The 26942-nt window shown below is 38.9% G+C and overlaps 1 protein-coding gene across 6 annotated transcripts in view; it reads right to left on the reverse strand.

Annotated features, from left to right (window-relative positions):
- SENP6 (SUMO specific peptidase 6) overlaps positions 1 to 20804 on the reverse strand; it is a 70296-nt gene extending 49492 nt beyond the window's left edge. For 3 of the 6 annotated variants that reach the window (XM_060752929.2, XM_060752930.2, XM_060752928.2), the window contains exons 1-5: positions 20074 to 20798; positions 10109 to 10202; positions 6867 to 6930; positions 3838 to 3977; positions 1152 to 1253 (exon numbers count right to left, since the gene is read on the reverse strand). In XM_060752929.2, coding sequence (XP_060608912.2) covers positions 1152 to 1253; positions 3838 to 3977; positions 6867 to 6930; positions 10109 to 10202; positions 20074 to 20155 — 482 coding nt within the window. In that variant the 5' untranslated portion in view covers positions 20156 to 20798. Of the gene's footprint in view, positions 1 to 1151; positions 1254 to 3837; positions 3978 to 6866; positions 6931 to 10108; positions 10203 to 20073 lie in introns of all 6 variants that reach the window. The other 3 variants (XM_060752932.2, XM_060752931.2, XM_060752935.2) reach the window with 2 other exon arrangements.
- Positions 20805 to 26942: the final 6138 nt, after the last annotated feature.

A 26942-nucleotide genomic window follows, 5' to 3' on the forward strand; every position in this document is an offset into this window, starting at 1 on the left:
GGAATTGAGGCTGGCCAATCAGAGACCATATGCAAATTTCCTTCTCATGTCCCCGTTTCTGCCATGAACTCTTTTCTCCACCAGGGGCTCCTATTGAAGCTGGCCAATCAGAGACCATATGCAAATAGCACCACTGGGGCAGCCAATCAGAATGTTGGAACTTTCAGGCTGGCCAATCAAAACGCTAACACATACTCCTCCCGTCGCACCGCCACACTTTTGTCCGCCGCATACAAACTTTCACCTTTATTATATACATAGATTTAATGTAAGCAGGAAGGAAACTGTGGCTGCATTGGAGCTACATTTCTTTCCGTTGAAAAGCATACCCTCCGGAAACCAATATTCAGATTAAACCCCAATCCTGACTTCAATAATTTCATCCCTATAAAAGACAAAAGTTCCTTTAACTTTCAAAAAGCAGCTTCTTTGCTAGGCTCAGGCCACCTTCTTCCTCACCTTGAAGACCACTGAGAATTATATATATACACAGTGAGAGCTGACAGCAAACACAACTTCTGATATTACACATTATTTCTAAACACAAGGCATGTCTGTTAAGAAATCAGACATAGCTTCCAATTTCTTAGCTTTATGAAATTTCAGCTAGATTTTGCTCTAATCCTGTTCTAGTCAGTTTCTGATCACTAAATCCTCTATATTTCTTTGTGCATTTAAAGGAAGGTAACTTTTTCAATAAATAAATAGCATGATTTTTTATACTTGTTTCTGCAAATGTTTATACAACCGGCCTTCCATATTCTCAGATTCTGTATCTGCAGCTTGAAAGTATTTGTGAAAAAAATATTTTCCATGCACTGAACTTATGTAAGAGGCACACATTTATTGTGCCACTGTATATAATGGGACTACAGCATCCACATATTTTGGTATCCATGTGGTGTGTGAATGTCTATGTCCTGGAACCAAACCCTTTAAAACCAAACCCCTATTGATACTGAAGGCCAATGGAATATCCTTATTAATGTTACTATCCAGCTTTGAAAATTGATTTCTTTTATATTTCTTATAAAACAAATGAAAAGGTTTACAACTATTAAAATGTAAAAGAAATGGTACAAAGTTTATTTGCAGTATACACAGTAACTCCATGTGTTTGAGAGAGAGGAAGGGAGAGTTTTACATCTTACCTTTGTGCTGCTGTTTTTACTACAGGTGTTTGTGCGTGAGCATGTGGATAACGTCTAGCCTGCCCTACTGTTCCAGTGCAAGACATATTCTGAACATTTTCACTGGAAATATAAAAGAAAGATTTTTTTTAATTATTTCTACAATGGGTAAATAATAGCTATGCTTAGAGAACATCTCCATCACTCCATACTGTAAATGGTATATACATTTGAGAGCTTTCATGTGCTGCAATGTTTGGTTAATTTGGAACATTAGTAGAAAGAGTTGTTTTTAGCTAGTAGAAGCAATCCTAGTTCTTCTTAATGAATAAGCACATATGAATGAAATATCTTTGTGTTGGAATAACATTAATACCTACATAAATAAATGTAAACTATTTAGAAGCATACAGAATTTTTAAAATTCTAAATCTGTAAGATGATGTTGTTTTCATTGTTGTTGTGATACTGGTTGTGTTCAACTTGCTTACTTATTAGGGTTCTGTTGTTCTATTGTGTTTTGGTGAGCTATTGGGTTAAGGCTGGCTGTTTATGTGAGATGATGGAGGCTTGCTTTAGAACTTGTTAAGAGAGTTCTATTATATGTAGGCCCAATACACATGGTCTCAGGACAGTGGGGTATACGCTGGGAGGAAGTGAGTTAGAGATTGGTTGGAGGAAGAGCTAGAAGTCACTAGTTCTCTCTATATAGCTTTGATCCCAGTCCCTAAAGCTTAACTGGAAAAAAAAACAGAGGTAATAACAATAAACCTGGAGAGAAAAGACAAAGAGAAAATAATTGATCAATTTAAGGTTAAGATTAGAAGCAAAATCAAGTATTTGGGAGTCACAATACCTCAGAGTTTAAAAAAATTAAATTTTGATAGACTATTTAGGGAAATTCAAGAAAGACTACTAGAATACAAAAAATGTAATCTCTCATGGTTTGGCAGAAAAGCAATTTTTAAAATGAAAATATTATCTAAATTTAACTTCCTTTGTAATATGTTACCCATTAAACTGCTGGAGGTTGATCTTAAAAAATGGCAGAAATTAGTCAATAAATTTTGTAATGGAGCTAGAAGATCTAGGCTTCCGAGAGGCTTGTGGTATATTTCTCAGAAATTAGGGGGACTAGGAATACCAGAACTAAAAACCTACCATCAGACACATATAATAAAGGGAGTGTTTAGGCTGCTCTCGGAACCTAAATTAATCTGGCGGGAACCGAAAGGAAAATGCTGGCATAGAGATTATGGGGAAATGTTTTTCAGGTCAAAAATAGGCAAAGAAATTAAGGGGTGTAAAAATAACCTGGATGTTATGGAGACATGGGCTAAGTTAAAAAACAAAGTATTTCCAGGAGTTTCCCCCCTAAAGCTTGGCAAAGAGGAGTTTGGCTAACGGGGGGGGGGGGGGGAGTGAGGCCACAGGGGCATTGCTGTTTAGCTGGGGAGTTTGAAGCAGGAGTTTGAAGCTCGCTCTCTCTCTTGTCAATGAAGGTGGGGAAAAGCAACAATAACAAGTTTAAGTTTTCAAAGATTCAGCCTCTACCCCAAAATCCTCAGAGGTAAGTGGCGATGGTAGAACACTCCCTGCTGAGGTGAACAGAAACAGAGATTTGCAGGCTTGATAGGATCATTTGACAAATATATTTTTCCTGGGGATATATATTTCCCATGCTGTAATACGGAAGCTGATGGGAGTTTTCAAACTCATTAACTGTTACCCCATTCTTTTTGTCCATGTGGGAAGTCATAGCCTTCATGGTATAAGAAGGAATTATGAGGCTCTGCTTACAAATCTTGATGAACAGGTTGTCATTTCATGTTTTCTCCCAGTTGAAGAACATGACCCAGAAAGAAAGAGAAGAATAGTGGAGGTGAACAATTGGCTCCATAGATGGTGCCATCAGGGGCAATGTGTTGTATTGGACCATTGTCTGCAGTTTCATTAAGGACTTTGGCAAGTGATAATTCATGCCTCTCAGCAGTTGACAGAATTGTTTTGGCTAAAAGACTCACAAATGATCGGGATGGCTTTAAACTGAGTTATCTGAGGGAGGGGAATTCATCAAGTACAGGAAATAATAACACAACTGTTGCAGAGAGAACAGGCATATAATACAAAAACTCTACAGTGGAAGGAAAAAACAGAAATAAAAACCTAAGAATGGACTATGATCTTGGATGCTACAACACTAATGCACAGAACATGGAAAATAAACAAAATGAACCTTAACTTTTAATAAAATATATTATAACAGGCATCACTAGAATCTGATAGGATGAGTCTCGTGATTGAAACGTGATAGTAGGGGCCATATTCTATCTCAGAAAGCAAGACCACAGAAGAAAGGATGAAAAGTATTATGTGTCAAGAATATTTACACCTGTGAACTTGAAAAATACTGGATGTGCTCCTATGGTCAGGAATACTAAAAAAGAAGGTAATTCATGATGGATGGGAGTTTCTTAAAAGTGAGAATAAGAACAAACGATTTTATATAGTTCTAATATGAAGGGAAAAGGAAAATATTTAAAGAAACCGAAATGTCTTCCACCTAAGCAGGAGCACCTCTGCTAATCAGACATTTTAATGTATTGTCAGAACATTATCAAAAAGTGTAAAAAAATACAAGTGTCATTTTACTTCTAGAAACAGCTCAATGATTAAACAAATTTGAATACATTTGGAAGCACCGTACCTTGATTTTCTGCTGCTTCCCAGCATATTGAGTCCAACTGGGTTTCCTTTTAGCACTCTAGAAGTGTCAATTTTTCGCCTGGTGTATGTTCTTAAAGAATCACTTTTACCACCAAAAGTTGCTATGTGATAGCGTATTGGCTGAAATAAAATAATTAACAAAAGCTTGCATATAAATTGCGACTATCAAATAATCACAGAATTTTACATTTCTACTAAGATCTTAAATATTTATTATTTTTAATCCATTATTCAAAGAGCTGCTTTGAGTCTCCTTGTGGAAAAAATATGGGGTATAAACATAATAATGGCACTGACAAAATTACCATCTATCAGCTGCAAAAGGCCACCCTACTGGGATCTGCAAACATTATTCATCAATACATCACATAGTCCTAGACACTTGGGAAGCATCCAACGTGTGATCCAATACAACAACCAGCATAGTGATCTTGTTTGCTGTGTCCTAATCTTGTTGTGTTTCAAATAATAATAATAATAATAATAATAATAATAATAATAATAATAATGACTTTTTCCAAATGTCACTAATATGAAACGATTCTGATACAAATACCTTCCAAATGAAATATAGCCACAAAAATACAATATGAATCTATCCCTGGGTCTTTTATTATTTAGTATTTATTATTATTTGTGGATTCCAAATCAAGTTGTAATCCATTAGTCCTGACCCATTTGATCTTTTGTGGGGTTTTTTTTTTTTTTTGCTTTACTCATTCTAGAGGAGTATTCAAAAAGTAAAGCACACATTCTTTAATCCTCCAGTTGTCAGCTTTAAGATGCTGGAAGCAAAATCCAGCTCCCCAAGATTGAAATCTTGAAAAAGATCCATCCTTGCCTATAAATTCAAGAAAAACCAATATTCTACCAATCAGGATCAGCATAAAATCTAAACCAGAAGTAGTCCAGTGTCAACATACATTAGTAAGGGAACCCATAACAAGATTTTATTTTAAAGTTGTGTTGTGTTTGTAGAAAATCAGCTCAGTGGGTGGATACTGGCTGCTCTGGTATTGTAACATCAGCTGGCGGTGAGAGAGCCAGCTGGAAGACTGGATAGTAGTGAAAGGGCAACTCAGAACCAACTGATTAGCTACAAGGCAGTCGGGAGAAAGGTGGACTAGACAACTAACTGACCTGATCAACTGGGATTGACCCTCTGACTGTATGATAAGTGTTGTTTTATTAATGTCTTTTGACTTTTTCCTTTTTTGCTTAGGGTTGTTTCTTTGTCCTAATATTAATATTTTTAATTCAATGTATATGGAAACTGAGGCGGCAATACAAGTCATGCAGGGCAGAGGGAGATATGGCAATGGCAGGGTCACATGTCCTTACTGAGGAAAGAGAGAAAGGTGTTTAATACCTATCTCACCTTCCAGTCACCCTGCTAGCCTGGGGAACTTGGAGAGTGAGCCAGACCAAAAACCTCACCTTGATCTTCAATAATGCCAGGTCAGTTAAAAATTCGACACATGTCAGCTATACTCTCCCTAAAGATGACCTGGTATGCTTCACTGAAAATTTATTTATTTATTTATTTATTTAGCAGTTTTGTATACCGGTCTTCCCACCTCCATTGAGGGACTCAGGCCGGTTTCCATCAGTAATATCACAAACAGTCATTAAAAAACATCATATTACATATTAGACTAAAAACATTAAAATAGCAAAATGCAGTCATATAATTACAATGGTCAGTTGTCGCAATAAAATCGTTGTTCGTCATCATCCATCCATATCACAGAATATTGACTCACTCGTCGAATGCCAATTTCCAGCTGTTTTCTGAATGTCAAGATAGAAGGGGCAGTTCTGATCTCCAGTGGGAGAAAGTTCCAGAGCCGAGGGGCCACCACCGAGAAGGCCCTATCCCTCATCCCCACCAGACGCGCTTGTGAGGCTGGTGGGACCGAGAGCAGGGCCCCTCCAGATGATCTTAACAATCTTGATGGTTCATAGGGGAGAATACGTTCGGACAGGTAAACTGGGCCGGAGTCGTTTAGGGCTTTATAGGTTAACACCAGCACTTTAAATTGTGCTCGGAAGCTAATTGGCAGCCATTGGAGCTGGTGCAACAGAGGAGTAGTATGCTCCCTGTACCCCGCTCATGTTAGTATTCTGGCTGCCGCTCATTGGACTAGTTGGAGCTTCCAGGCAGTCTTCAGAGGCAACCCCACATAGAGAGCGTTGCAGTAATCTAAACGGGATGTAACCAAAGCGTGGACCACCATGGCCAAGTCAGACTTCCCAAGGTACGGGCGCAGCTGGCGCACAAGTTTTAATTGCTAGGGGATGGTAGAGGGACAACATGGACTCAGGCCCTCCCAGCCTAGTACTGTGTAAGTGAGCAGGTGAGGGAAAGTTTGTGTGGTAGCTGTGGTCTATAGAGACCATATTAACCTGACCAGATTACACTATGGAGCTGAATCAAGTGTGTGTGCCCTCCCAGGATGCCTTTCCATACTGCTATTGGTGCCTCCACATGATCCCCAGTTGAAGAGCATAACAAATACATTAGACTTGGAAAAAGTCATACTAGCTTCCCACTCCCCTCCCTCCCTCCCACAATCGTTTCCACACACACAAAAACCCTTACCGAAGCTATTAAAAAAAAAAACCTAGAAAGGAAGTTGAAAAGAAGATGTCTACTTTTGACCACAGAAGGAGTTAAAAGTTTAAAAAAAGGAAGCTGGGGGACCTAAACCATTATTCATTTATTATCATTCTGACTTCTATTATACTTTTATTCTAAGTGTAGCCTTTTGATTGATTACATGCCCAACTCTATGGCATTTAATATATGTTATGGCAAAAACACAGAGGTTATCATAAACATACTTATGGGAAAGAAGATCACACTAGAAATTACATCAGTTTAGGGAACCTTCATTTACAAATCTAAATGGTAACTGTGGTATGCATTTTTCTAGGTATGGAAGAAAATGCATGAGTGCAAAGCATAAACTATTTATGTTACGTACATCACATTTTATATATACTCACTTTCTTTTCACCATCGGGACTGTAGGTTCCATCACTTTCTTCTACATTCAGCAAACTAGCTTCACTAAATAGGTGAAGAACAAGAGAAAGATACATTGAAATTCAACAACAATACAAGGTTTCAGCAACTACTTCAAAGGACCAAAATGACTGGAGAATGTTTCTTTGATCTGACAATCTAATTTACACATTTCCCCTAGAATATTATGCTGCTATTTCACCTTCAAATAAATTATTTATTTATTTATTTATTTATTTAAAACATTTATATCCCGATCTTCTCTACCTCCGTAGAGGGACTCAGACTGGCTAACAGCAAGTATTCTATGCTCACAAACAAACCTTTAAAGCATCATATATAAACAGTAAGTTAAAAATACATATCAGATAAAAAGCATAATAAAACATTCGCCAGGATAAAAACAATGTCTAACTCAGTCCGCACATTGTGGTCAATACCTTACAGGCATGCTTTAGTTAATAATGCCTCACAATAAGCTTCTTTTTACAAAGTCTGTTTTCACTTCACCAGCCCCTCTCCCCATTTTTTCTTCTTGTCATCTATCCAGCAAGTTTTTTAACAGTACTGGCACTGGGATGATAGTGAAAGAGAGCTAGAGAACCACATACTTTCACTATGAGATTTTAACAGCACATATACAGTAAAAAAAATGCAATACAATAATTTTATGGATAATGTGTTAAGTCAATTGTTATATGTTGTATGGAACCACTGCTGTTTCTACTGTTTTTACTGTTTGTGAACCGCTGTGAGTCGCCTTCGGGCTTGAGATACAGCGGTATATAAGCAAAGCAAAGTAAATAAATAAATAAATAATAAAGTATGGGCTGTAAAAGGATGGGATTCTGCTGAACCAATCCTAATGTAGCTTTGTGTGATTGCAAATAATAGACAGGAGAAAATCAGCAGCTGGCACCAGAATCTCATAATGAGCATGCATAACCAGTAAATAGAGAAAATGAGAAATCAGATAAGCCTGCCCTATTATCTATCCTCCAAAATATTAAATAAACAGAGCTATATAAGTATGGCATCAAAAATCAAAATCAGAAGAAAAATCGAGTCTGTTGAAAAAACAAAAACTAGCCCTAGATGCAGTTTAGAAGAAGCCATGACTCAGCTTCAAAACATTTGTTTACTTAAGACAATGTTTCATTTCATATATGCACATTGTTTATTTTAGATAAAAAAATTAACATTCTGAATTGCTTTTGATTTTTGTGATGCAGTAACTTATCCCAAATCTTCCCAAGTTAGTTTTGCATTTGGTACCCAGGAACACATCTACTTCGTTAACTGAGGTATGCTTATATGTACAATTCTGACAGAAGGCCAAAAGAGGAGAAACAGAAAAGAAACAATTCATGAAAATATTGTGAATATGCAAAACATGTTAGACCGCAAAGGCTTCACGAGCTCTCTTTCCTGTGGATTTTTGTAATATTTGGCTACAGTGAATTTTTCCTTCTCTTTATCCGCTCTATATCAAGAGCTGAGTGAACTGTGCTTACATGATTTATGGTTTAACAGTGGAAGTTCTTTATCAAGAGGACTGTTAATTTTCTGGCTAGATTATACTTATTTTTCCTTTGTTTTCTCCTTTCAGCTGATATTGATGGTGACTAATCATAAATAACAATGGCTATTAATTGCTGTTGGATTTTTATTTTTTATTATGGCCCCCCAGGCTTTTCAGTACTTCTACAAACACTAGCTTTCCTCAAGCATCCCATTATCTCTCTTGTTTTTCAATGGCCCAATTTTGGCTACACTGTTATGAATATAACCCACTCCAAGCTTTTTACTACAAGGAATACTATTCTATGCCTTCTGTTAGCCGTTCTGAGTTCCTCCACAGATGTAGAGAAGAACGGAATATAAAAATTCTAAATAATAAATAAATAATAAATCCATTGATACTTCTACATGCACTTTGTGTTTACCTTTAAACCCTATCATTACATCACTGGATTATCTTGTGTGGGAGGCAGCAGAAGGGTATCTAGCTACTGATGTTACTAACCATTTCTACTACATTAATTTTTTGAATGATTATAACAAATTTCAATTATTATCACCCCAAAAACTGGACTTCATTCTTCACCCAATACAAAGAATCATTGTAGACCAGAATAGTCACTATTCCTGTTTTGATTCCAAATATGTCTCTGCAGGGAAGGTACCATTAAACTAGGATCAAGAGAAAAACATAAACATAATGTTCCACAAAAAAAAAAAAAAAAACAAAAACAAAAACAAAAGACACACAAATAATTTAAAAAATAGTATGGTGGACGAACAATTATCACTCTATAATAAAAACTCAGTCAATGAGTGATCGCTTCACAAATGACATTTCTACAAAGATCAAGCAAATATTAGACTGAGAAACAATGTTGTGGGTTCACCATGCTTAATAAAAATCAGAGATAGAATTAGAGTTCCATGGGGGAAAAGTCTTCTGAAGGTTTCCATTACCGAAAAAGTTTGGGAACTGCTGTTCTAGCGGGAGAAGAGCCCGAGAATGCACTCTGCTAGGATTTAAGATTACTAAAACCTAAATCCAGCTAGATTTTTTTTTTCCATGTCAGGAGTGAATTGAGAAACTACAATTAGTTTCTGATGTGAGAGAATTGGACATCTGCAAGGACGCTGCCTAGGGGGACACCCGGATGCTTTGCTGTTTTAACATCCTTGTCGGAGGCTTCTCTCATGTCCCTGCATGGGGAGTTGGAGCTGACAGAGGGAGCTCAAACACGCTCTCCGCGGATTCGAACCTATGACCTGTCGGTCTTCAATCCAGCTGACACAAGGGCTTAACTCTTTGCGTTACTAGGGGTTCCACATTTAGCTAGATTAGAACCACTGAATTAATGGAAATTTAGGAAGAATGTACTTTTATGTGTTACACTGATTGGAGCTAACAACTTGATTTTAAAATTCTAATTTATTTGAAGTTTTTAAAAGTCTAAATGGCATATACTTTATGTTCTCATATTCTTCTACTTTGTTTCAAAGCATTGCCAAAGAAGAATTTAAAAAACCATAAGATTAATTTTTGAAGTGATTCTTGGTTTTTAAAGAAAAAATCAGCTTACAATACCTTTGAGAATGATAAGAATATCTGTATGTGTGCAAAATAATTACACCAAGTTTTTATTAATGAGTTATGACAATTCTACACATTTATTTTTAACAGCCTTTAGTAAAGTATTCTTACTCTTTTTCTGCATCTCCTTCACTTTCTTCTGAATGATCAAAGCTCCAGTTATTTTTAAAACCTCCATCCCTCTTGGATTGTGATTTCTCCAAAGCTGGAATAAAAATGAGTTATAATCAATTTTGATTCCAACCTAGTCAACACAACATAAGAAAACAATCTGTAGTTAATAATGCCACTGTTCAGTATATAGATGAAAAAGTGTATTTTAAATTTTATTTTTTTAACAATTTAGTTTTAAGTATTTTTCCCTTAAAAGGGGGATGAAATCAAAGAAACTAATGTTCCTACAGTAATTTTGCACTCATGCAGACAAATGCATTACTCAATGAATGTTTTATTATTACTTAGTGTCAAAGCATTGCATACTTGAGTATAAAACTGATAAAACTAGAGAGCACAAGTGGCTAAAATTTTTTTTTACCAAAACCGGGCAACAGCGACAACATTCTCTGTAGCTTTAAACAATTCGTTCTCTGTACATGAGGCAAGACATTTTGGACAAGCATACAGGTGTGGAATTGTTTGTTGTGCTCCACAGAAGCAGATGGCCACATGGTGATGACCATGGCCTAACCACACAAGCAAAGGAAACAGTCAAAAACCAATGAAAAATCTCTGTCACCTTAGATCGAACACTAACATTTATTAGCACTGCAAGAACACCAAGCACAAAGTAGCTGCACACAATAACATCCTGCAGAAACTTACTGGCAGTGCATGGGGAGCAGACCCAAAATTAATAAGAACATGAGCCCTGACTTTGTCTTACTCAACTGCTGAGTAGCCTGCCCTGTTTGGCATCAGTCTGTCCATGCGAAACAAGTGAACATAGCACCGAACAAAACATACAGAATAATCACATTATCAACACAACCTACATGTGTTGATAATTATTCCCTGTATACTGCTTTAAGTTATGATTACTTAGTTTTCTAGAGCACTTGCAGAAACATTATTTGAAGTGGGGGAAGGGACTATATCTTAAAGCTGAGCCATCATGGCATTGCAAAAGAAGGAGGTACATGGGTTGCTTTAAGATGTAAAAAAATATTTATGTAATACATTTTAAGAGATAAAACGTAATCTAAGGCTAATTGATTCCATATGGCTAAGTCCTAGCTTATTAACAATTAAGGTGGATTACTTTTAAAAACATTTTTACTTTTATTTTATTGTTATGATCATACATCTTATAAGTCCATCCTGTTTGTAACCTCCAAAGCCTTCCACCAGAAAACCAGAGGCACTGTTTTCTTGTCTTCTGCCTGCCTCCTTTTGCACCCAATCACCCTCAACCAATTGACTTGCCACTGCCTCCTCCTCCTGTCCACTTACTCTGGTGAGATAATTTGGTGGACTGCAAACAACTGAGGGCGGTTGGCAAAAAAGGAGATGGGAAAGACAGGCAAAAGACACAAACCAGCCATTTCTCCAGCCATGGAAGCGGAACCTGGGTGAGTGACAAGGAAGTTAGGGAGGTGTCCTCCCCCCCCCCCCCAAGTTTCCTTCAGTTGGCCTAGCTTGTTTCCTCACTGAAGGTAAAAAGGAGGAAGAGACAAGTGAACTGACAACAGACAATCGAAGGTGGGCCATCAGACAGTGAAAAGTCCACTCAGAGAGAGCCTATATAAAAGAAGCACCAACCCCTCTGCTCTCCCCACCAAGGCAAGTTAGGGTCAAGGAGCCACCACTGCAATGAGAAAGCAGAGTGGGTTGGCACTTCTTTTAGGTTATCCCCAGATAGACTAGAGCAAGAACTTAGCCCATTCAAAGAAAGTCTCCCATAAAAAGGCATAGGCCCCCCTCTGTTCTTCAGGCCATGACAAGATACTGCTGACTACTGCTATTTTACTACCCACATATTCAAAAAGCCCAAAAGTATTGCACTCATCTGTGTACACCTTTGACCAGGTTATTTGGGTCAATTTCTTGACATATTTGTTTTCAAATTATACATGAGTATATATATATGATGTCTGTATTGACTCCTCCCAACATCAAAAACTTCTCAGAATTTCAGATATTACCAGGAGTTTTTTTAAACATGCTATTCTTGTCTTCTCCTTTTTTAAAGGCCATTAGCTCTGGCAGAGCATGGAATAGGAAAATGCCTTGTTTTTCCAAATTTGGCTCTGCTCTATTTCAAAAACTGATCGTAGCTTGCAGCACATAGTGAGAAAAGCATATTTTCCATCCTATCCACCACCCCAGCTCAAGGATTGTTTCAAACTCAAAACATGATTGAATTGGGAGTAGGAAATTTTCAAAAACCTGTTGCCCCTACAATCTAAGTGATGCTAAAAGATTTATGGATTTTTTAAGGAATTAGACATGGAACACAAAATGCCATACATTGGCTGGAGTGCACCGTTGAATTTCAAAACAAATAAATCACAGTGAAATTAATGGAACATACTTTGGGGTAAAATACATGAAATTAACTCTCAGCTATATATAAATGGCTGAAACATGTGTGGTTCCTAGCATTCTGACCCTATCTTCTACAGCAGGTATTTATGTAACAACAATACTGCCATAATTCTGTGCCTGGTGTTCACAGGCTCAAAAAGTTTTGGGACCCCAACAGAAAGATGCCAGAATGTCAGAAAGTTACTTTTACAAATTGATTTCAAGCAATTTCCCAGAACCATTCCAAGAGTAAGTCACATTTGTAAAGAATGATGCTGAAGAGTGATTTCTGAGGACTTTTTCAACTTTTACACAGAACTTTTTCCACTCACTGAGATATGTTTACCTGACCCCAGGTATATAAGTATATAAAATGGTATAAAAATCAAACATTTACAGATAATAAATCAGCTTTTGCAAGGCTTGCTAAACAGGCTGATTTTCATTTTTATGGAGTACAACTCTGTAAACACTGCATATTGTTGCAAACAGATTTGTATAAACAGGTAGCATTAAGGAGCCCTTTACCACTGCAAAATTTTTGTGACCCTAACTTTTAGCTAAGGGGACTGCATTTGGAGTTGTAGCCAACAGTTTAAGAAGCAGTCATTTAACACATGGTGGGGAACTAAAATGTTATGGGAGAATTTTCCACTAGAAGCCCTTCCTAAAAATACCTATAGCTACTACTATGCAGTTCAAGCCCAGACTATTTGAAGGAATGTTTCTTCCAATATGAACCACTCAAGTTTTAAGATCTGCGGGAGGAATAACTTCTCTCCATCCCACCACTTTCACAGGAATGGTTGATAAGGTAAATGGAGAAGAGTTTCTTGGTTGTCTGTTCCAACACTTTGGAGCTCCCTCCTAGGGATGGCTCCTTCTCATTGTCCTGTCAGAGACAAGTTAAGCTTTTTCTTTTCCAGCAAGTTTCAGTAAACTGATTTAACAAAATTTACTTTTATAGTACTGTTTGAAAATAAGATTTTAATTTATTTTAATTGTTATTTAATACTGTCTCAATCTTGATTTTATGTATTTTTAACTGTACATGATTGATTCTTTCTATCTTTTTGTAAGTCAGTTTGCATCCCTGTCTTGAAGAAAGATGGAATATAAATAAAATATAAATAAAGTCATGGATGGATGGACACCACAGGTATATTGGCTTCCCTAGATGTGATTCATCCTGTATTTGGTGTTTTGCAAGCCACAGCCCATGTTCATTTCAATGCAGCTAGCAGTCATTTCCAGGTGGTCAGACAATTCCTTTCCTGCTCTTCCAAGTCAGGATTTCAAGGCAGTCTTGAGAGGCTGCTAAATCACATATAGAAAAAAGTTGCTTTCAGTAGGCATAGTCTCTGCTGCTGAGAGGCTACTGAATACCTTTAGAATAGTAGATCCCTTTCGATCACCGAATCACTTTAGAATGTGTGCACTAGGAGAGCAATAATAGCATTCCCAATAAGGTGAAAAATAAGTATCAGTGATCAAAAAGCAACCAGAAGGAACTCATCGTTCTTACTACCAAACTTCCCAAAAAAATACCTGAAGTTGCAAGTTCTCTTTGAAATCTTTTTTTATTCATTATTTCCAGAAAGCTACATCATTTATTGAAAACAATACTGGAGTGGGAACAAAACAGACCTAATATTTTTGATTGACTAATCACTATTGACACAGCCTATTGCATAAATGTATACAATGGTGGCAATCAGAATTGAATCATACAATTGTTATCCAGTTATCACAAGCGGATCACCATTATACAGTGCGCACTCAGTATCCTCTGGGGTTAGGTTCCAGGACCCCTGCCAAGACTGAATTCTGTGGAAGTCCCATTACATGCAATGGCATAGTAAAATGGTATCTCTTATATAAATGAGGTGAACAACTCAAATGAGGGCCAGAAAGAACCCGAGGATCTGTGAAATCAGCATAGTGCTCACTGTATAGCAAAATCGAGGTCAGTATAAAGAAAAGCTCCAAACTCTAGTCACAAATGCAGGACACAACATTTCAAGTCAAGTCGGATGGTACCTGGCACTGCATGCCAAGAGCATTACAGGCCCGTACAGTACCGTATCACAATAAACAAAAATATTTAGCATGGTTATAATTGCCCATCACATTAAATTATGATTTGGAGAGAGATGAATGATTCTTATAAGTTTATGTTTTCCTCCTCCTCCACAACCACAATGTGAAGTTTAAAATCCTTCATTTTCACTTCAGAAACAGTTTGACATATACAAACCTGGAACTTCTGCTAATTTTAGGTATGATTAACTTAAACCCATTACACATATAAACTACAGTTTAAAGGTAGCTTACCTGAAGTGAAACATAGTTTCAAACTGGTTTACCTGAAGTGAAACATACTAAATGTTATATTTAGTTAGCCAGGTTTAGATGACATGGCAAAGCAGACAAATACAGTGGGGGAAAACGTATTTAGTCAGATACCAATTGTACAAGTTCTCCCACTTAAAAAGATAAGAGAGGCCTGTAATTGGCATCATAGGTAGAATTAACTATGAGAGACAACATGAGAAAACACATCCGAAAAATCACACTGTCTGATTTTTAACAAATTTATTTGCAAATTATGATGGAAAATACGTATTTGGTCGATAACAAAAGTTCATCTCAATACTTTGTTATATATCCTTTATTGGCAATGACAGAGGTCAAACGTTTTCTGTAAGTCCTCACACACTGGTGCTAGTATGTTGGCCCATTTCTCCATGCAGATCTCCTCAAGAGAGAGATGTTTTGGGGCTGTCGTTGGGCAACACAGACTTTCAACTCCCTCCAAAGGTTTTCTAGAGGGTTGAGATCTGGAGACTAGTTAGACCACTCCAGGACCTTGAAATGCTTCTTACAAAGCCACTCCTTTGTTGCCCTGGCAGTGTGCTTGGGATCATTGTCATGCTGAAAGACCCAGCCACGTTTCATCTTCAGTGCCCTTGCTGATGGAAGGAGGTGTGCACTCAAAATCTCACGATACATGCCCCCATTCATTTTTTCATGTATACGTATCAGTCACCTTGGTCCCTTTGCAGAGAAACAGCCCCAAAGCATGATGTGGCCACCCCCGTGCTTCACAGTAGGTATGGTGTTCTTTGGATGCAACTCAGCATTTTTTCTCCTCCAAACACGATGAGTTGTGTTTCTGCCAAATGATTCTACTTTGGTTTCATCTGACCATATGACATTCTCCCAATACTCTTCTAGATCATCCAAATGCTCTCTAGAAAACTTCAGTCGGCCCCAGACATGTACTGGTTTAAGCAGGGGGACACGTCTGGCACTGCAGGATCTGAGTCCCTGGCGGCGTAGTGTGTTACTGATGGTAGCCTTTGTTACATTGGTCCCAGTTCTCTGCAGGTCATTCACTAGGTTCTCCATGTGGTTCTGAGATTTTTGCTCACCGTTCTTGTGAACATTTTGACCCCATGGGGTGAGTTCTTGCATGGAGCCCCAGATTGAGGGAGATTATCAGTGGTCTTGTATCTCTTCCATTTTCTAATTACTGCTCCCAGTTGATTTCTTTACACCAAGCTGCTTGCTTATTGCAGATTCAGTCTTCCCAGATCTGGTGCAGGGTGACAATTTTGTTTCTGGTGTCCTTTGACAGCTTTTGGCCTTCGCCATACTGGGGTTTGGAGTGTGACTGCTTGAGTTTGGGGACAGGAGTCTTTTATACTGATAACAAGTTCAATTAGGTGTCATTACTACAGGTAATGAATGGAGGACAGAGGAGCCTCTTCAAGAAGAAGTTACAGGTCTGTGAGACCCAGAAATCTTGCTTGTTTGTAGGTGACCAAATACTTATTTTCCACCATAATTTGAAAATAAATTCATTAAAAATCAGACAACGTGATTTTCTGGATGTGTTTTCTCATGTTGTCTCTCATAGTTGAGGCCTACCTATGATGTCAATTACAGGCCTCTCCCATCTTTTTAAGTTGGAGAACTTGTACAATTGGTATCTGACTAAATACTTTTTTCCCCCACTATAAGTTTCTGAACTCTTTGTGCCTGTACAGGAGGAAAGGATGATAATGTAAACCAGTGTAAAGAGTAGGTTCATTTCTCTCTCCACACTGACAACAGCTTTGCTTTGCTTGCCACTCTTCGATGGTATATAATTTAACATGGAATTATAAGCTTAATACACATGCGCAGGCAGATTTGTGAATCACATTGGGAACAAACCTGCAAAAAAGACTGCTACACAAATCAGCAATTATGTGTGAAAATACCTCCACACACTATTGCAACATTTTTCACCCCAGTATCACAAGACTCATTTGGGATAACTAAGGGTCCTTCCACACAGCCATATAACCCAAAATATCAAGGCAGAAAAATCCCACAACTGGGTTGTCTAAGCCCACACTACTATATATTCCAGTTCAAAGCAGATAATATGGGGTTTTATTCAGCTGTGTGGAAGAGGCCTAACTTTTACAATGTAATTGAATTGCCGCAACATCAAAACAATCATATGATGCAGATAGCTTTTCATGTGGATCAGCCATCACTGTGGGCGATTGCACTGTGAGTCAAGCTTAAGCCTTTCCTTTCAACTTGCTTCAATTATGCACTGTCATTTTTCTGGCACTATGCTGTCACATCATGCCAAGCAGATCCTTCGCACTTTAAATGAAGATAAGGAAATATATTAATAACACACTGGGCATTATCACTGAATTGGTTACAAAGATAAACATGTGACTGATAAAAAAAGGCCACTCATTTTTCCAAACCATGACAAAGCAGTGTCTTCCTGCAAAGATCTTTGTGCAGAAAATGTTGAATATACGTATCTGTCCACAGATTTTTCTTGATCTTACTGCTTGAACTTACTGTTGGAATGACACCACACTATCAAATTTCAAGGAATATATTATTCAAAATAATATACACAAAATAATTATAAATAATTAGAGAGAAAATACATTTGCTGTTATGAAATGGTTTGAATGCTTTCACAAAGGGGACTGGGAAAGAATACATCTCATTATTATTAAGGGGCAAAGTAGACGCTGCCAGGGAAATGCTTACTTAGCTCATTAAAACCTTTATATGATAAAAATTGAATTATCTCAGTTTATTTTTGTTTCCACGTAACAACAAACTTGTTTTTACTCTTCATATACATTCCTGCAGTTTTCCTTAATTAAGGCCACAATGCCACATACACCTTCTGAAGTTTTATTTCCCAGAATGTAGTATATATGACTGCACTTCCAAGGTATATTGGGTATCAGAGAAAAAGGATATTCAAACTACTAACGCGCATGAGGATTAGGCCTATTTCATTTGTCCATCGCAAACATTTATCCATTGTATACAATGAAACTTGGGCATTTCTGGGTTTTTTTATCTACGGACCTCCTAGAACAAAACCAAAGGGGATAGCGATGGCCTACTGTATTGGAAGGAAAGGATGAGTTAAGGAAAAGGGATGGAGGACAGGCTACCTTTACGGCCCAGGGCCAGCAGCCAAGCACAAAAATGCCTATCCAGTCCTAACCTAAAAATTAACCTCCTTTGCCTACCTAGGCGCTTCCACTTTTGAAACCCCTGCACCTCCCAATATCTACTGTTTAAAAGCCAAAGATTCAAGACCCTACCTCTGGCCCCTTCCACACAGATGAATAACACCCCACATTATCTGCTTTGAACTGGAATAAGAGACAGTGTGGACTGAGATAACCCGGTTCAAAGCAGATATTGTGGGATTTTCTGCCTTGATATTCTGGGATACAGGACTGTGTGGAAGGGCCCTCCTTCTCCCCTTTAACCCTGCACCTGCACTACAACTTCCAAAACTGTACTGAGAACATCCCCCCCCCCCCCCCCCCCCGTGGAAAGATTACATATCCAGTTTCATCACCCTTAAAACAGGTTCTGGTCATTTGTAAGCAGTCTGGTACTGGCACAGCCGTTAGAAGAATAATGGAGAAGACATAGGTCCCTTCCGCACAGCTGTATAAAATCCCACATTATCTGCTTTGAATTGGATTATATAGCAATGTGGACTCAGATAACCCAGTTCAAAGCAAATGTTCTGGAATTTTCTGCCTTGATATTCTGGGTTATATGGCTGCGTGGAAGGGCCCTCAGTCCACACTGCCATATATCCCAGCTCAAAGCAGATATTGTGGGATTTTCTGCTTTGATATTCTGGAGGCCCTTCCACACAGCCCTATATCACAGAATATCAAGGCAGAAGATCCCACAACATCAGCCCTGAACTGGAATATAGGGCAGTGTGGACTAAGATAATCCAGTTCAATGCAGATATTCTGGGATACAGGGCTGTGTGGAAGGGCACTGAGTTCACACTGTCATATATCCCTGATCAAAGCATATGCTGTGGGATTATCTGCCTTGTTTTGTTGTTGTTGTTATATAGCTGTATGGAAGGGCCCTGAGTCCACACTGCCATATATACCAGTTCAAAGCAGATATTGTGAGATTCTCTGCCTTAATATTCTGGGTTATATGGCTGTGTGGAAGGGTTTGGAATCTATTCTGAATTGATCCCTTCTCTCATTTTTTGACCACTACATACTTAATGTAGTTTGGATTATGTTTCAGTGTGTGAGAATATAGATACATACACACATATACATGCATACATACATAATATATGGAGAAAGGTTGCTCAATGTACACTATATATAAGTATGTATGTGAGTGTATGTGTGTATGAGTGTGTATATGTGTGCATATGATTTCGGATTCTGTTTGTGTATGAGAATATACATACATTCACACATATACATACATACATCATATATAGATGAGGACTGCTCAACGTACACTATATATATGTATGTATGTGTGTGAGTGTATGTGTGTATATGTGTGCATATGATTTCGGATTCTGTTTGTGTATGAGAATATACATACATTCATACATACATATACATACATACATCATATATGGATGAGGACGGCTCAATGTACACTATATATATGTATGTAGGTGAGTGTATGCGTGTATGAGAGTGTATATGTGTGTGCATATGATTTCAGATTCTGTTTGTGTACGAGAATATACATACATTCATCATATATGGATGAGGGCTGCTCAATGTACACTATATATATGTATGTATTTGAGTCTATGTGTGAAGAGTGTGTATATGTGTGCATATGATTTCGGATTCTGTTGTGCATGAGAATATACATACATTCATACATATACATGCATACTATATGGATGAGGACTGCTCAATGTACACTATATATATGTATGTATGTGGGCATATTTGAAGAGTGTGTGTGTGTGATATATACACACATTCCTTTAGCTGCCATAGTTAGAGGCCCCGGAATCATGTAGTTTGGTGAGACCCCGGCCCTCTTTGGCAGAGAAGGCTCCGGGCCTTGCAAAACTACAACTTCCAGAGCACTGGAGACATGGCGTTTGGCAGTGGCGTCAAACTGCGTTTAGTAAAGCATGTTGTGGAGCTTTATTCCCACAAAATGGAGATGTAAAAAATTAAAATAAAACAGACCAGCAGGCATACCTTCGAGAAAGTGGCTTTGGCCGGAGCCCCCGACACTCCTGCCTCCGCCGCCTCCTCCTCCTCCTCCTCCGGCCATCTTCATTCGCCCGAGGCTGCCTCCTCACACCATCCCGCCGGCCGCCTTTTCACGACATACACGAGATATTGTTGTGACGAGGAGTGTTGCAGGGACCAGGCCGCGCGCGCCACTAGGCCTCTCCCCCCTCCGGCCTTGCCTTTTCCCTCGCGCCTCGCCTCGATTAGGCCTCCCTCCGCGGCGGAAAAGGGGGCGCCTACATTCAGCGGCGTCCGGATCCTTCTCTTTTCCTCCGCCGCTTTTTTGTCCCCAAAAGAGGCCACAACAAAAGAGAGAGGAGGCCGAGGAGGAGGAGGCAGCCTGGCTTCCTTTCTTTCTTTCCCCCTCTCTGCTTGCTCCGCCTGCCTCCCAAATCGAGGCGGGGTTGCTGAGGGAAGAAAGAATGAGGATGAAGCAGCAGCAGCTTCAGCGCTTTCCGCCTCCCAATGGCTTCGTTTCTCCTCCTCCTCCGTCTTCTCCCTTTCTTTCCTTCCTTCCTTCCGCCTCGCAGTCTTCCAGGCTCGCCCAGGGAAAGGGGCTAGCTAATAAAGGCCAGCTCGCCCACCCCTTTGCCTCTCTCTCTCTCTCTCTCGCTCAATGCCACAACCGCCACCTTGACGACGACGCCCCCTCGCCGGCTTAAAATGGCCGCGGCTGAGGCGCTTGTTGTCACCAGGCCCCTGCCCTGGGCGCCCGGCGGAGAGGAAAGGAGCCTTGGAAGGGTTTGGGGGACACACACAGGAACCCCGAGGAAGGGAGGCCTCGGTGGGAGAGTTTGGCAACACCCTTAATTCCCCCCTCCTTCCAAGTGTGCATTTTGAAAGGGAATTTTAGGAAGGAATATATGTATGTCTGGCAAGGGAGGATGGGTGTGTCCATATATCTGTGTGTCTTTATTTGTGTGTGTGTATATAGTGTATATACAGTATACACTATATACACTATATACACTATAGTGTATATGGTATGGTTGCTGATGACATGATAAATAAATAGTGTATATTGAGCATCCCTCATCCATATATTATGTATGTATATAGTGTATATTTATAGTGTACACACACTCTCTCTCATACCCACACACACACTTCAAATATGCTCAACCTACAGCATATATATATATATATATATACACACACACACTAGCCATTCCCTGCCACACGTTGCTGTGGCCCAGTGTAGTGATTCCTATGTTTCTCAACCTGGGGGTCAGGACCCCGGGGGGGGGGGTCATGAGGGGGTGTCAACAGTATTTTCTGTTGGTTATGGGGGTTCTGTGTGTGAAGTCTGGCCCAATTGTATCATTGCTGGGGTTCAAAATGCTCTCTGATTGCAGGTGAACTATAAATTCCAGTAACTACAACTCCCAAATGTCAAGGTCTATTTCCACCCAACTCCATCTGTGTTTATATTTCGGCATATGGAGCATTCGTGCCAAGTTTGGTCTAAATCCTTCATTGTTTGAGTCCACAGTGCTCTCTGGATTTTTGTGAACTACAACTCCAAAACTCAAGGTCAATGCCCACCAAACCCTTTCAGTATTTTCTGTTGATCATGGGAGTTCTGTATACCAACTTTGGTTTAATTCCATTGTTGGTGGAGTTCAGAATGCTCTTTGATTGTAGGTGTCGGTGAACTATAAATCCCAGCAACTACAACTTCCAAATTACAAAATCATAATTTTTGAGTGATGGTCACTCCTTGTGTTGTGAGACATTTTGTTGCCAAATTTGGTGTGATTTCGTTCATTGGTTCTGTTGTTTTTAGGGTACTCATTATGCACAGAGCATTTATATATATAGAGATATATATAGATAGATATCAATCAATCAGTCAGGATAAGGGATGCTCATTCCTATATATGTATATATAAATATTGTGATAAAAGATGTATATTCTCTCTCACACACAAACACAATCCGAAATCACACACACATACTCTTTAAACACAATCCGAAACTTTATACACACATATACACTCATACACACAGTCTCCAAACACAATCCAAAATCATATTTTATATTATGTTTCTGTGTCTGAGAATATACATACATGCACACATATACATGCATACATACATCATATATGGAGAAAGGTTGCTCAATGTACACTATTACTGGAACGTTAATCTATTAATGTTAAATTTCAGTGATGATGATGTACAATGTTTTAAAATGATTTTATTTTGAATTGTAATTTTTATGGTATTTATGCTGTTGGTATCCTCTGATGCTCATGTGAGGCTGTGCTGAGTCCCCCTTGTGGGGAGAATGGTGGGATATATATATATATATATATATATATATATATATACATACACACACACACACATACATACATGAGAGTGTATATGTGTATGAGAGTGTGTATATGTGTGCATGTGATTTTGGATTCTGTTTGTGTATGAGTATACATACATTCACACATATACATACATACATCATATATGTATAAGGACATATATGAAAAGGAGATTCCATCTGAACATTAGGAAGAACTTCCTGGCTGTGAGAGCCATTCAGCAGTGGAACTCTCTGCCGCGGAGTGTGGAGGCTCCTTTGGAAGCATTTAAACAGAGGCTGGATGGCCATCTGTCAGGGGTGCTTTGAATGCAATTTTCCTGCTTCTTGGCAGGGGGTTGGACTGGATGGCCCATGAGGTCTCTTCCAACTCCATGATTCTTTGATTCTATGACTGCTCAGTGTACACTATATATATGTATGTATGTGGGCATATTTGAAGAGTGTATGTGTGTGTGTGTGTGTGTGTATACACACACACACACACATTCTCTCTCATACCCTCACATACTCTTCAAATATGCCCACATACGCTCAACGTACAGCATATATAGGTGTGGGATATCAGGATAAGGGATGCTTATTCATATATATGTATATATAAATATTGTGATAAAGGATGCTCAACAGTACCTACACACGTGAATACACACACACACATTTTCAGATTTTGGATATTTGGATGAGGGATGCTCATACATAATAATAATCTTATTTCTTTCCCACCTCTCCCCATGTCTCGAGGTGGGTCACAGCACAGTTAAAAACACACAAATACTATAAAAATTCTAAAAATACATATTAATCTTCAGTTCCATAAAAGCTACAGATCAAACTGTTTCTCTAAAATGCACATTAATAACACAGGTGAGAGACCAAAACACAATGGCATGAGTTTAAAATTCATGCTTAAAATTTTACTATATACACACACACACACTTACAGATTTAGATTACAGATACATGGATAAGAGATGCACCTTGTCTATGTGTGTATGGTATCTGAATAAAGGATACTCCGCATATACCACATATATATACAATTTCAGATTTTAGATGTCTGGATAAGGACTGCTCAATGTACACCGTAAATATAAACCTCTGAGCTGCTGAACTTGCAAACCGAAAGGTCACAGGTTCGAATCCAGGGAACAACGTGAGCTCCCGCTGTTAGCCCCAGCTTCTGCCAACCTAGCAGTTCGAAAACATGCAAATGTGAGTAGGTCAATAGGTACTGCTCCAGCAGGAAGATAACGGCACTCCATGCAGTCATGCCAGCCAAATGACCTTGGAGGCATCTACGGACAATGCCAGCTCTTTGGCTTAGAAATGAAGATGAGCTCCAATCCCCAGAGTCGGAAACGACTGGACTTAATGTCAGGGGAAAACCTTTGCCTTTACTATGGACATTTTTATATCTGGATAAGGATACAAATAGTCCTCAAGTTACAAATAAGATAGGTTTGTTCTTAAGTTGAATTTGTAAGGCAGAACAGGCACCTGTTTTAAGTGTACCTCCAGCCAAATATATGTATACAGTATATAAGCTTTGGATAACATAGAAAAGGGTTAACACCCTTGTGGTGTTTGTTTTGCTATCTGTGCCCCATCCAGAAGATTTCACCTCAGTATCTTATCCCAGTGACAACTGGATTTTGAAAAATGTGGCTTGTTATGGAAACAAGGATTGGGGATAAAGCTTCAGCGGAAATCCCTTTTCCCCATGATAACTCTTCCAGGAGTGAATTTCTCTTCTTGGGGTAGATTTCTCTCACTTCATGTTGCCCCATCCCTGTTCTTAACTATTAATCATTTGTAAGTTGGATGTTTGTAACAGAGGCGATGCCTGTATATGTGTGCATGTGTGTATAAGGGCCAGCTCGCCCACAAAGCGCGGCACCCTTTTGCCTCCATATATATCACACATACACACAATCATCCTAATATCCAAAATACTTTCAGATTTTGGATATTAGGATGAGGGATGCTCAACATATAATCCATAATGATAGATTGATAGATACATAGATTGATATTGGATATCTGGATATAAGATGCTCATTCATACATTGTGTGTGTGTGTGTGCGTGTGATGATAAGGGATGCTCAATCATACAACATGATCAGAATAAGAAATGCTCAATCTACTCTCCTTCTCGCTCTATACCGTGTGTGTGTAACACCATATGTACTTCTAGGATCTCTTATCCCAATTATATAAATACACATATATGACTTCACCATCTAAGCCATATAAATGTATGTGTATATGTATGCATGGTTGACATTTTGAGACCTTTACTCTCTTAGAATTCACTGTAGACCAACTTTGTTTTATTGTGTGTATAAAAACCATGTCAGGGCAGGGTAAATGGGTTACTAACCCTCTTATGTGTCCCTGTTAGCTGAAAAGACAGTTCTAGTTTTAATGCTGGTATTTGTTGAAACTTCTTGAAACATTAGAAAAGCACGCTTACTTATTATTTATTCATGAAAATATTTATCCACTGCATTGTCCAAAGCTAAGAAGATATGACCTTAAAGGTTCAAGAGCTGAGGTAAACCTCTTGTTTTGATAAGGGAAGGTTGTCTCAAAGTCAAAATTCACCATACAAAACTGTGTAACAGCCATGGCTCCATTCTGCAGAATCCTAGGATCAGCCATTGAGGAAGGGGCATTGAGAATTCTCATCTAGAATTAAAGTGGAATACTGCTGCTAAAATTGTGTAGTGTTATGTGCCCCAGATCAGATATATTAACCCACTACTGTTGTGCCAGTCTTGCATGTCTTCATCAAGTGGAACTCAAATGAATTGGTTAATTGCATTATTTTGCCCTGATATGTATAGTGATTTATATTGTAGAAACCACAGTACAGGTGCATCTACACTATAGAATTAATGCAGTTCAGCACAATTTTAGCTGTCATGGCTCAATGCTATGGAATATTGGGATTGGTACATAGTTTGGTGAGGTACCAGCACTCTGTGGCACAGAAAGCTAAAGACTTTGTAAAACAACAACTCTGAGGATCCCATGACAGTTAAATTGGGGTCAAACTGCATTAGTTCTACAGTGTAGATTAGCCATATCTTGCAGAAATATTCACTACACTGGACTTTTCCACATTTGTTTTGTTACAACTTAGAACTGAGACCTTGAAGTGACTGGACTGACCTTGAAGGAGCTGGGGGTGGTGACGGCCGACAGGGAGCTCTGTCGTGGGCTGGTCCATGAGGTCACGAAGAGTCGGAGGCGACTGAACGAATGAACAACAACAGAACTGAGATGATTTAACGGGATCGTTTTCATTTGAGTTGCACAAGATATTCCGTACTGTGAACATATAAAATATTTTCATTCAGACAAAAAGCTAAGTAAAAAGACCAAATTTGACCTTGTAGAATCATAGAATCATAGATTTGAAAGAGACCACATGAGCCATCTAGTCCATCCCCTTGCCATGCAAGAACGGCACAAAGTACCCCTGACAGATGGCCATCTAGCTTCTGATTAAAAGCCTCTAAAGAGGGGGTCTCCACCACACTCCATGGTAGAGATCCACTGTAGTACAGCTCTCACGTTCAGGAAGTTCTTCCTAATGTTCAGGTGGAATCTCCTTTCCTGTAATTTCAATCTATTGCTCCAATTCCTAGTCTCCAGGGCAGCAAAAAGGAAACCTGCTCCCTCCGCCTTGTGACAGCCTTTCAGATATTTAAACATGGTGAACATGTCTCCTCTCAACCTTCTCTTTTGCAGGTTAAACATAACCAGCTCTTTTAAGAGGTTCCTCATAGAACATGGTTTCCAGGCCTTGTATTATTTCTGTCACCCTCCTCTGGACACGTTTCAGCTTGTCAATATCTCTTTTAAATTTTGGTGCCCAGAATTGGACACAGTATTCCAGGTGAGGTCTGACCAAAGTAGAACAGAAGGCACTGTTAAGTGTTCACATACATCCTGCATCAATAGCATAGTCTGAAACATTTCACAGATAAAGACCTGAAAACATGTGGTCAAACAACAGCAGCTTTTGGTCAAGATGGCAGAAGTTTCTAATAAGAACATCCAAGGTTGGAGTGGCTGGGACAGTTTGCTTTTGCCTGAGCCTCCTGGAAAGACTTTTGCTGAGTTGAATGCAGATTTGTTTTGCATATTGATCTCAGTTTACAGCAGGGGTCCTCAAACTATGGCCCGGGGGCCGGATATGGCCCTCCAAGGTCATTTACCCGGCCCTCGCTCAAGGTCAACCTGTCTGAAACGACTTGAAAGCACACAACAACAACAACAACCACAACCACCACCCTATCTCATCAGCCAAAAGCTGGCCCACACTTCCCATTGAAATACTAATTATTTTATATTTGTTAAAATTGTTCTTCATTTTAATTATTGTATTGTTTTTATGTGTCTTTTGCACTACAAATAAGATATGTGCTGTGTGCACAGGAATTCCTTCATGTTTGTTTGTTTTTCAAATTATAATCCGGCCCTTCAACAGTTTGAGGGTCT

The sequence above is a fragment of the Anolis sagrei genome, chromosome 1, assembly GCF_037176765.1.
Source record: "Anolis sagrei isolate rAnoSag1 chromosome 1, rAnoSag1.mat, whole genome shotgun sequence".
NCBI classification, from domain to species: domain Eukaryota; kingdom Metazoa; phylum Chordata; class Lepidosauria; order Squamata; family Dactyloidae; genus Anolis; species Anolis sagrei.